Raw genomic sequence first — 12,407 nt, 5'->3', positions numbered from 1 at the left:
TGGATGGATGGATGGGTGGATGGATGGATGGATGGATGGATGGATGGATGGATGGATGGATGGATGGATGGATGGATGGATGGATGGATGGATGGATGGATGGAAAAGGTTTTCTGAATGAGCAGTTAACCTGATCATCTGAATCAACGAAGTAACTCTAAACACCTGCAAAAAATTCCTGAGGCTTTTATAAACTCCCAGCCTGGTTCATTACTCAAAACCTCAATCATGGGTAAGACTGCTGACCTGACTGCTGTCCARAAGGCCATCATTGACACCCTCAAGCAAGAGGGTAAGACACAGAAAGAAATTTCTGAACAAATAGGCTGTTCCCAGAGTGCTGTATCAAGGCATCTCTGCGGGAAGAAAAAAGTGTGGCAGAAAACGCTGTACAACGAGAAGTGGTGACCGGACCCTAAGGAAGATTGTGGAGAAGGGCCCATTCCAGACCTTGGGGGACCTCCGGAAGCAGTGGACTGAGTCTGGAGCAGAAACATCCAGAGCAACCATGCACAGACGTGTGCAGGAAATGGGCTACAGGTGCTGCATTCCCCAGGTCAAAGGTCAARCCACTTTTGAACCAGAAACAGCAGCAGAAGCGCCTAACCTGGGCTACAGAGAAGCAGCACTGGACTGTTGCTCAGTGGTCCAAAGTAATTTTTTTGGATGAAAGCAAATTTTGCATGTCATTCGGAAATCAAGGTGCCAGAGTCTGGAGGAAGACTGCGGAGAAGGAAACGCCAAAATGCCAGACGTCCAGTGTCAAGAACCCACAGTCAGTGATGGTCTAGGGAGCCATGTCAGCTACTGGTGTTGGTCCACTGTGTTTTATTAAGGGCTAGGTCAATGCAGCAGCTATCAGGAGGTTTTGGAGCACTTCATGCTTCCATGTGCTGAAAAACGTTATGGAAATAAAGATTTAATTTTTCAGCACAACCTGCCACCTGCTCACAGTGCTAAAACCACTGGTATTACTGACCATGGTATTACTGTGCTCAGTTGGCCTGCCAACTCTCCTGACCTGAACCCCATAGAGAATCTGTGGGATATTGTGAAGAGAAAGTTAAGAGACGTAAGACCCAACACTCTGGATGAGCTTAAGGCTATCGAAGCATCTTGGGCCTCCATAACACCTCAGCAGTGCCACAGGCTGATTGCCTCCATGCCGCATCGAAGGCTGCAAAAGGATTCCTGACCAAGTACTGAGTGCATAACTGAACATTATTTAAAGGTTGACGTTTTTGGTATTAAAACACATTTCTTTTATTGGTCGGATGAAATATGCTAATTTTTTGAGACAGGGATTTTGGATTTTCAAGAGCTGTATGGCAAAATCATCAGTATGAAAACAATAAAAGACCTGAAATATTTCAGTTGGTGTGCAATGAATCTAAAATATATGACAGTTACATTTTTATCACAATATGTTGTTACAGTTCTGTAACACACACATGCAGTATGGAAGATAAGAAGCAAGATGACATCAGTTCATGAAGATAACACAAACTTTGCAATATTGTAATATTTGTTAAAATACTGGCCTGTTAAAATACCTTTAATCCTAGTTCTTGTGGATGTTGTTGTTCTGTATTGCAAAAATCTTAAAATGTTATTAGGCAACCTTTTTTTACTTTGTGGGTAATGTGTTGCACCCTAGAAATATTTTATTTAAATTATTACTATTTTTAAAGTTATGAATAAAACACTCTTTTATTAATTTAATATATTTTATTTGTCTTATTAATTTTATTGTTTAAAACATCATGCCTAGTTATTTTTGTTCAAGCATAGAAGTTTTACAAAATTAGAGCTCCGTGCTATGTGATTTTTTCTGTAGTGGAAGTAGCGTCAGTTGTAAAGTTGTAACTAGAAGAAGAAACTATGTAACAGTTTTTCTGTGCACTAATGTCCGGCTGCTACATAGAGAACAATTCCAAGAAAAATACACAGAGTGGGTCAAATCTAGTTGCTGAAACTAAAGAAGAACTCCTGTCTGTTTTATGAGTGCAACACAGTTACTGAATTTAAATACTTAACAAAATTTCAATCACTGTTTTCTTGTTTCATTATTGAAAGAAGCTAAATTTAGAGTAGCTTTTTATGCATTTTTCTGCCTTGATGTTAAACTATTCCTTTATTGCAGTTCCGGTAAAACTATTTATTCTACCGGAACTTCTTGTTCTGGAGCTGTTACGCTAACAGAACTGTTTGTTCTGGTAGTGTGGTTACTTTATACAGAACACTGCAAAAAATAAAAACCTCAAACTTTACCAGCAGGTACAAGAAACAAAGTAATTACATTCAATTGACCTTTACACAATGTTCTGTATGAATCCTTATCTCTCCATGGCTGCTGCTTTATAAACCACAGTTCTCAGCTCAGCACACATAAATATTGCTTGTTTCAACTTCTTTTCAGTCTGCTTTGGAACAGGTAAGACTTTTTAATATGCAAAAGGGAGCTCAAGTTAACTGGGGGGGAAAAGAGTATCTTTGAATAGAATACACTGCAGCAAAAAAAAAATTGTGTGTTTATTGAGTTTTAAAAAATATTTGAAGAATTTTCACAGACACTAATGTGGTGGAACTGTGTGGCTGTTTCTTGAAATCAAAGATCTGTGGATCTCCAAAGCTGAATTTGTTTAATTGCTGGGAATCAGAATTCTGGAAACCAAAAATTTTGTAGCAACCTCATAAGGTGACATCAAAATTGTTGGGAATCAGAACTCGCTTCAACGTTTGGCTTATGTAATTATTACAAATAGTAATCCATATTTTATTATTAATTAATAAAGCCAAGCTCAATTATTATGTGAATAACGTCTTTCTTTAAGTACTGGCATGTAACCTACTAATGAGACAAAAGGAATATATCAGATAATGAAATGGGAATCAGATCAGATTAATGAATGAACTTCAATGGGGTTTTTTTTCCACAAATATCTACTCGCTGAGCCTTTTTGTGTCATCTAGCCCTTATGTTGTCTTGTGGTTCAAAAGTGACCCACTACCATGTTTTAGCTGTAGAAAAAGTACCTTAAGCTATCTTTTTACAACTTGAAATTATATGACTTTTATGACTGACCCATGTGTTAAATACATTTAAATATATTTTTTGAAACAATCCCACATTTAATTCATCCAAGCTTTTGAACTTTTATGTACATTTTTACATATGTATCTCCGATCAGATATATATATTTTTTTATTTGTTAGCATAACCCTTTCTGTAACACTTTGATGGTCATGACAACTTGACATTAACCAAGAATCGTCATTTGTCATAAATATGTCATAATAGTTAATTATCAAAATTTACAATATTATGTATCTTTGCGTATTATTACATTACAAAATTTCAATAATTAATTGGTTAATGTCAAGTTGTTATAACAAAGACATTTTTAATAATGTCAACTTTGCATTAGATGTGCCATTATTTACTGAATGACATTTAATGACAACTGTCATAAATATTCATGGAGACTTCTGGTTTATGACAGTGTCACACGCTTATGCACACCCCTTCAAATAAAGTGTATAACTTTCTTTTATGTTGTTGTATAAATAAGTCATAATAATAAGGAAAGTACCATGCATTATGTAAAAAACAGTTCATTCCTTTTCCATCTGTTTGCTTCTGACTACAGCTATGCTGCCCGATTCAACTTCAGCTCTTCTTCTCCTGAGCGTTCTCCTTGTTCCCTCCTCTGTTCTGTCATGTCGGCTCGGGACCCAAACAGAGTGTGATGCTGCTCCTTTTGTACCAGGCCACAACCTGGTGGGGGAAGGTTTTGATGTAGTCACAATGGAGAGGAAAAGAGCTCATGTGATTAATGTGAAGACTTACCTGACCACTAGAAACATCTGTTTTCTCTGCTCCAACCCTCTTCAAAACGATGCCCTCCAAAAAGTAATTTAAGAACCTTGTATTGCCATGTTGCTGAAACTGTGCTATATAAATGAAATTACCTTTACCTTTAACATGTATAAATAAACAGCTGCTACGGAGGACCAAAACCGAAATAATAAGAAATAAAAGCATAAATATGTAATTTAATAAGAAATAAAAGCATAAATATATATTTTGTTTTTACTTTTCCTTACACATGCGTTTCTGTCAAGTAATACTCTATATTACCATGTCACCAGGTGACCCTGAACCCCTCCAGTCACTGATGCTTAAAACAGACAAATGTGCCAAAACTTTCTGCAGCTGAACAGAAACAAATCTGAAGTTGTTATTTTTGGACCTAAAGAGGAACAGTCTAGAGTTATAGATCTATAATAATTTCACACTGATTTTAACTCATATGGTCACATGACCTTGTAGCTATAGAAGAGAAATACTAAATTTAAACTAAAAAATAGGTACAAATAAAAATTTTGTTAAAATGAAATAAAAATGCATATGCCTCATATATAAAGTTTAGTACACACTGATTTCTAGTCAATGTAGTACACAATATGGAGGCTATTGAAGAAAACATATTATTTAACATTAAAGTTATTTAAAATATTGAATATAATTTGACATTTTAATAGAGGGTAGTGTGTCTCATGTAAAAGCATGAATTACCACTTTCCTGTATCAGTTGGTCACAAGTGTTTGACAGGAGTGTTTGGTTCGGAAATTTCTTGACAGTCCCTAAGTGAACTTCCGAGCACTTGAAGAGGGAGTGAGAGAACGGCTGGCCAAAATTAGCGTTCATAAATCGGATCAAGCTTGAGCTAAACACCGCTTGCTCAGCGGATATTGGAATAACCAATATCCAACTCGAAACTAACTTCACTGCAGTCGGTAACCCAATAAAACCTCCGGGATAAAGTTTGTTTTGGTCTGTGGCCTGCAAAGATGGCACCAAGCAACTGCGCGAGATGTAAATACCCCACAATGTCTGACGCAGTGAGTTGGTTCCAAATCTCTATTGACCAATAGGAGAGGAGCTGGACACAGAAGGCAGCTCTCTTCATTAACATAAAGATGCAGCAGAAATAGAGCAAGCAGAGTGTATCAGTTGGTGACAACTGATACACTCAAAAGCAAAATAAGAGACAAAACAAAATGTTTACTTTTCTTGACAAAAATGCATGTTTAGGGGAAATGAATAAGAAAATATATACATTACGTGACTGAAACTCATGTGTAAGGAGAAGTAAAAAAATATATATGTTTATGCTTTTATTTCTTATTAAAATGTATATTTGTGCTTTTATTTCTTATGTCGGTTTTGGTCCTCCATAAGCTGCACGTCTGACTTGAGAGAATAACAACAATGTGACTTTTCTTCATTTTAAGCTTCCATCTTCTGTTGTTGACTTCTTTGCCATCCCTCGATGCAATCCAGAAATCCACAGCAGTTTTCACACCTCTGCTAGGTAGAGTATTTAAACCGCATCGTGAACACTGTAAACACTGAATCACTTAATTACACTAATAACAGGATTTTTTTTTTTTACATGTTACATTTACATATTCCAATCAAGAGTATATGTTTATTGGACCTTTATGAGGTAGACCAACACAGTGCATAATTCTGAAGTGGAAGCAAAATATGAAAAATGTGATGTGCATTTATGCTGATTCTCTGATACTTATAAATATATTCAAGTGCAACCAGTTAACTTGAAAGGTCACCTGCAGAATAATTACACACATTTTAAAAGCCTTTATTTCTTTTAATTATGATGATTTTCAACTTACAAGTAATGCAAACTTAACATTGAAAATTGATGTGGGACCCGAGTGGTAATATTGATATAGTTAAAACAGTAGCAAATGTGAGGAGGGTTTTTAAAATGAGCTGTTTAAGATTGACAATAATTTATTACAAGATAAGTCACAAAAAAAATCCACGGCAGCGTTATGTAGCAGAGTCAATAAAAAAGGTCTGTGGAAGGAAGTTGGAACGGAGTCTTAGCTAAGGGACGGGGGCGTGGCCCTCTCGCCGGCACTCGGTCTCCTTCTCGCCAACAGCCAACCAATTCGCTGTGGCCACCAGCAGATGAAACTTGGTGATAGGTATTTTTCTCGAACCTTCATTAAAAGAACCACAGACAGCGTATATGAATTTTATGACCAAGCTTTTGCAAAAGCAGAAGACTCAGCAAGCTGCTCCTCCAAGCCGTTCACTGAGCGTTCTCAAGACCTTTGGTTACAGCTTGTCTTTTATTATCAAGCAGAAACAGGGAGGATAGCTAAAGAAGACAGCAGAGACAAATTATTACTGCACACAGGCAGTTTCTAAGATAGGGAGTATTCTGGTTGATAAGAAGGCACCTGTGGAAACGTAATTTAAGGTCTGGGAAACACACAGTTAACTRTTTCACATGAAGACAAACAGGCAGATGGGGCCTCCAGGTCAATTTATACACACAGAAGGAAGAAAACACTTTAAATTGAACATTAGACTTAATATGAACTAAAGTAATAACAAAATGATAATACCAAAAAATCTCTAACACTTGGCAGTGATCAAGCCACTCGATCCTCAACAGCGACCCCCAAACCTGCCGACCAACTAGTTCCTGCTCATTCCAGCTGCTGCCCCTGCACCATTAGTCCTTCTGGCCCCTCTCTCCTTCAGCTACACAGCTACCTTTTTTATTCCTGATTTCCTGCTTTGTACGCTGCTTAACTAATGGGGAACATCTGTGCTGCCGTAGAGTGTCTCAGGATGTGGGTGGTAAGGCCACCTGAAAAGTAAAACACAAAAAGTCAGAAAAACATGCAACACAGCAAGCCAAAAAAACAAAAACAAAATAAATATAATGGCAAAAGTAAGTAACTTCAAAATATCACAGCAAGCAAATCCAAAACAGCAAATGTAAAATAACCTAAAATTAACTCAAAAAAGGAGGCCACATTACCACACTGGAATAACAGCAAACCAATAAAAATATTTTCTAATACAGAAATGCAGGTTTAATGAAGAGTGTTCAATACTTGCTTAGATACCATACCATACCATACCATACCAACTTTATTTATAAAGCACTTTAAAACAACCACAGCTGATACATTAAAACACAATATAACAATTAAAAAAAAATCAAAACTCTTACAGTTTAAAAACAAACATACAATTTAAAACTAGATCCCGCTGGAGTTGAAAGCCAGGTAAAATAGATGGGTTTTAAGACGAGCTTTAAAAGTGGACAGTGAAGGGGCCTCTCTGACCTGCAAAGGCAAGTTGTTCCATAACTTAGGACCCATGACAGTGAAAGCCCTGTCCCCGCTGAGCTTCCTTCTTGATCTTGGTACCTCCAAGAGCAGCTGTTATTTTTCAAAAGTACTTTTAATCTGAAAACCGAGCCACATCTGGAAGCATACTCTTAATTTATTGAACATAACCGCCTAATACCTGCCTAATAATTTCTATGAATTAAAATAACAATAGTTAAATCAACACTTTAACTAAGCTAGAAAACATATGCTTTTATTTCTTATTAAAATATATATTTATGCTTTTATTTCTTATTTTGTTTGGTTTTGGTCCTCCATAAGCTGCATGTCTGAATTGAGAGATTAACAACAATGTGACTTTTCTTCATTTTAAGCTTCCATCTTCTGTTGTGGACTTAACATAACTACCTTATTAAAAATGAACTGTATAGATGTTTAATAATAATTTCATCCTTTAAAATGTCCCAACAGCTCTCTGGTTCAGGCTTACACATCCCAAGACGACAATGATTGGACGGTAAGAAACATCTCAAAGCTGAACATTTCAGAATATTTTCAATGCAGCCCTGAGTTTTGATAACAACCCTGATAAAAACCTTGCTGTTTGATTTTCTTTCTTTCACCATGTCATTTCAGTTAATATGTGCTCTTCCAAGAATTTTATTAGCTTTTTAGTTTGCATTCAGTTAGAACTGAAGTAAGTGATTAGAACAGTGATAGAAAAATATGGCTTCTTGTTAAACACCTTATAAACTACATGTGTTGTCTGAATTTCATCAGGCTGGCTTGGATGTTGAAAAGATTTTGCTTGACAACTTCGATGTGGGAGGAACCGGCTCCAATATCTACAAGTTTGTTTCACAAAGGAGCAAAGAGGATCACTACACTTTCAGCATACACAGTGTCACCTGCAACCATTATGGGTAGGATGGAAATTTGACTTTTCTCATTAAGTTCTGACAGGTCATGGTTATTGAAATAATTGTCTCATTTTGTCTTGGTGTCTAGTATTATATTATCAACCACACCTCCCTTAAGCTTAGAGTTCGAAAAGCAGTTAGACCTCCTGCCAAGTCACTACAACTACTCCACTAAGAATGAGTATAGAAAGTTCATACAGACCTATGGCACACACTACTTCAGAACGGTGAGAACTTTCACTCACTCACACACATACACACACACACACACACGCACACACACACACACGCATACACGCRCACACACGCACACGCACGCACACACACACACACACACACACATTGTGAATTAGTTGCAGACATTTTTCTGCAGGGAAGCATTTTAAAGAACTTTAAACCTGTTTCAGGTTCATCTTGGAGGGCGACTGAAACGAGTGACATCTTCACGAAGCTGTTTGTCCTCCATGAATGGGTTAACTCCAAGTGAGGTAACAAAAAGCACAAAACAACATATTTTTACACAACCATATGTGATACTTCCATGATTCTAATTTATCATTACCAAATACATAAAGCAGCACAAATGTGAAGTTCATCATTTTCAACAACTACTTTAAGAATTTTCAAGTGTTTTTGTTTTGCCCATTTTAATTTCCAGAGGATTTCTACATGAACATATTCTTCTCCGCTTGTGTCTGGCTCTTTATGTAAATATCTGGTGTATTAGAGCTTTTTTTTAAAAAAATCTGTGTGCTGTTCTTTCACCCAGGTCCACTCCTGTTTATCTATGAGTGTTGCTGTTGGCTTGGGGAAGATGAAACTCTCTAGTGTCCAGAAGTCTTGCAGAAAAGTCCTAAAAAACCAGGACTCCGCCACTAACTTCAGCTCTGGTCTCCACCAACACTTCACAGAGGTGTCAGGAGGAAATGGTTGGTTGGGGGAGTTTTCAATTTTTCAAAATGATTCCATAGACTACATGAACTGGCTAAAGAGCCTGAAAGAACATCCAGATGTTGTTTCGTACTCCCTTCGACCTCTCTATCAGCTGATACGAAGCAAGTCTCAAAAGGCAGGTATGAAAGCTGCTATTGAACAGTATTTGCAGGACAATGCTGTGAAGAAATCACTCCAAGAGCGACACTGTGAAGCCACCTCTCCTAATTGCTGCCCTCTGCATGCCTCAAGGGGCACTCTATCAGTGACCATTGTTCGAGCCTGGAATCTAAACGGAGATGTTTTTGGACCAACTGATGGGTGGGTTGATGCAAATTAAAAAACAAAGACCTTATGGAACTTGATGAGCACACCAAGTTCTTCTTTTTGTTCACAGCTATGCCAAGATGTACTATGGTTCCATGCAACGCAGGACCAAAATGATCGAATCCGATAATCCTCAGTGGAACGCTGAGTTTAATTTGGGCGAGGTCAGTAAATGTTATCATCACAGATTAGCTGAAAAACTCAACAACAGACAAACTGATACATTTATGCTGCTGATGCAGCAGAACTTATAGAGTTAATACCAGCATCTACTTTTGCAAAAAATAAGCATTCAATTACCAGCAGTGAGGAGAATTGGGTTTTAATGCATCAGTCTAGAAAGAAAGCTGATCTATTCTTTGGTGCCACCAAAATTATTTGTTAGCAAACATTTCATATTGGGTCAAATATAATTTGAAATCAGAAATGCATCCATTGCAACTAGATGATTATTGATTATGAACTAATTTGTCCTTCAACTTGTTGCTCGCATCAGACAGCAGCCACAATAACAAGAAAGGAGAACCTCCCTTTAGGCCCGACTCGTTCTTGTTTCGGTTCTCTCAGAACCAACCTGGGTGTCTGTGGACATGCGGCTCCCACACTCACTACTCTGCTTAACCTGTTGATGAGTCAGGAAGTGCTGATCCTCTCTTATTGCGTGTACAAATTAATCACAATTATAGAAACTTGGCTGACCAAACAACAAATGTACAAAATGAACCTTGAATGTCAAAGTAAAAACTTTTTGTCCAATTGTTTTCTCTGTCCTATTGATTGCTTGTTTTTTGTTTTTAAAAACCTGGTTGAAATAAATAAATCAAATCAAGCAAGACAAATCAAAGTATACAATCAACTACATCTGTAGATCCAAGCCAGGCTGTAGACTCTTTATGTTTTGGGATACTGGGTCAGCACCTGCATGAAAAAGAATTTGGTTTTACTTGATTAGACCATGCTAATCATGGTGTTTATGATCGAGTACAAATAAAAGTAAAAATAGAAAAAAATCTGAAAATATTTCAACAGAAACCACTTTACACATATATTCAAATCAAAATCAAATAAAATGTTATTTGTTTAGCACATTTCAGCAGCAAGGCATTTCATGGTGCTTTACATTATTAAACACAAAAACACAGAGTTGAACATTGAATAAACAACCAAAAACATTANCCTTTAGGCCCGACTCGTTCTTGTTTCGGTTCTCTCAGAACCAACCTGGGTGTCTGTGGACATGCGGCTCCCACACTCACTACTCTGCTTAACCTGTTGATGAGTCAGGAAGTGCTGATCCTCTCTTATTGCTTTTACAAATTAATCACAAACATAGAAACTTGGCTGATCAAACAACAAATGTACAAAATTAATCTTGAATGTCAAAGTAAAAACGTTTTGTCCAGTTGTTTTCTCTGTCCTATTGATTGCTTGTTTTTTCTTTTTAAAAAACCTTGTTGAAATAAATAAATCAAATCAAGCAAGACAAATCAAAGTATACAATCAATTCCATTTGTAGATCCAAGCCAGGCTGTAGACTCTTTATGTTTTGGGATACTGGGTCAGCACCTGCATGAAAAAGAATTTGGTTTTACTTGATTAGACCATGCTAATCATGGTGTTTATGATCGAGTACAAATAAAAGTAAAAATAGAAAAAAATCTGAAAATATTTCAACAGAAACCACTTTACACATATATTCAAATCAAAATCAAATAAAATTTTATTTGCTTAGCACATTTCAGCAGCAAGGCATTTCATGGTGCTTTACATTATTAAACACAAAAACACAGAGTTGAACATTGAATAAACAACCAAAAACATTAAAGTTCCCACTGAGTTGAAGTTCTACCCTTCAAATTGGCAAAAAAAAACATGAGGGTGGGGGAGGACGACACACACACACACCAGCCCCCACCCCTTTTAAAACAATGGGGTAAACAAACAGCCTAGCTGATGTATTTCATATCTTGTGCTGTTGTGTTTTGGCTAACATTACACTGCATTTATCAACTGTTGAGATGCATGGAAAACAGTTTTATTTTCTATATCACCTAAATAATTTGACTATGAACGTCAAAATATGCATCTGAATGATCCTCCATTCAAMTTTTCTCATGAAGGTTGACACAAGACTGGCTCTGACGATTGAGGTTTGGGATGAAGATTGGAAGTATGATGACCTTCTCGGAAAGTGCGAGAAGTACCTAAACCCTGGAACTCACACTTTCACGTGCAACGCAACTCCAGGAAGCTTTGAGATTAAATACACGCTGACCTGTGACCCGTATCTGACTGGAGAAAAGTGCAGCCAATATACACCATCTCCTWAGTGACAGGAGATTGGTGAGTTTTGGGAATGTAAGCATTTAATGTCATCACATAACATTAACTCACTAAATCTGGTAAAAACTCACTATTTAAATTTAATTGCTTGACTTTGTTAAAGGCCTAGCTAAATGTGTATTTATCATATAATGAAAAAAATTTTTTTGATTCTTTGTAACATTTAATCACAAAAAATAACTATGCTTTAATATATGCAGACAGAAATTGTGTTCCCTTTAATGACAATAAAATGTTTGAAATTGCTACAAGTTGTTGACTTTGTATATTTTTGACAAATCTTGTATTAGTTGTATGAATTATGTCTTATATGTGTTACTATAAAGAGAGAGAGACGTAGTTACGTTACAGGACGTGTCACAAAACTATTTGGTCAAGACCTTCAGTATGCAGCAAAGCGGAGAACCAGGGGACATATTACAACCACACCCCAGTGGTTGTAACCTCAATTCACAGAATCACAGACCGGACATCTTTTTCCCCCCACAAGCAACCCAAACTCCAGTGACCCAACCTCTCCTTGTGGCAGATAAACCTCAATTAACTCAGTAAGCTTCATTCATTAGAACTCAGACGATCCTGATCAAGTTGCTCCAGGACAAGAATCACACACTACACTCATTGTTCTGTTCAAAATAAAGTTTATTTATCTGATTTGATGGTCTCCTGTATATGTTCTGCATGTCATCAAGCTAATA

At 36.9% G+C, this 12,407-nt stretch overlaps 1 protein-coding gene across 4 annotated transcripts in view; it reads left to right on the top strand.

Annotated features, from left to right (window-relative positions):
• Positions 1-12,407, top strand: part of LOC103470916 (perforin-1-like) — a 192,613-nt gene that overhangs the window by 162,666 nt on the left and 17,540 nt on the right. Inside the window, exons 1-10 of one of the 4 annotated variants that reach the window (XM_017304980.1) lie at positions 2,357-2,434; positions 3,651-3,913; positions 5,300-5,379; positions 7,658-7,703; positions 7,967-8,109; positions 8,195-8,333; positions 8,514-8,594; positions 8,876-9,360; positions 9,437-9,530; positions 11,487-11,812. The exons of 1 other annotated variant lie outside the window; for it this stretch is intronic. In XM_017304980.1, the coding sequence (XP_017160469.1) occupies positions 3,653-3,913; positions 5,300-5,379; positions 7,658-7,703; positions 7,967-8,109; positions 8,195-8,333; positions 8,514-8,594; positions 8,876-9,360; positions 9,437-9,530; positions 11,487-11,699 (1,542 nt within the window). In that variant the 5' untranslated portion in view covers positions 2,357-2,434; positions 3,651-3,652 and the 3' untranslated portion in view covers positions 11,700-11,812. Of the gene's footprint in view, positions 1-2,356; positions 2,435-3,650; positions 3,914-5,299; positions 5,380-7,657; positions 7,704-7,966; positions 8,110-8,194; positions 8,334-8,513; positions 8,595-8,875; positions 9,361-9,436; positions 9,531-11,486; positions 11,813-12,407 lie in introns of those variants that run through there. 2 more of the 4 variants (XM_017304978.1, XM_008419635.2) reach the window with 2 other exon arrangements.

The sequence above is a fragment of the Poecilia reticulata genome, linkage group LG1 (genome assembly GCF_000633615.1).
Source record: "Poecilia reticulata strain Guanapo linkage group LG1, Guppy_female_1.0+MT, whole genome shotgun sequence".
NCBI lineage: Eukaryota > Metazoa > Chordata > Actinopteri > Cyprinodontiformes > Poeciliidae > Poecilia > Poecilia reticulata.
This window is presented reverse-complemented; position numbering and strand designations above follow the sequence as displayed.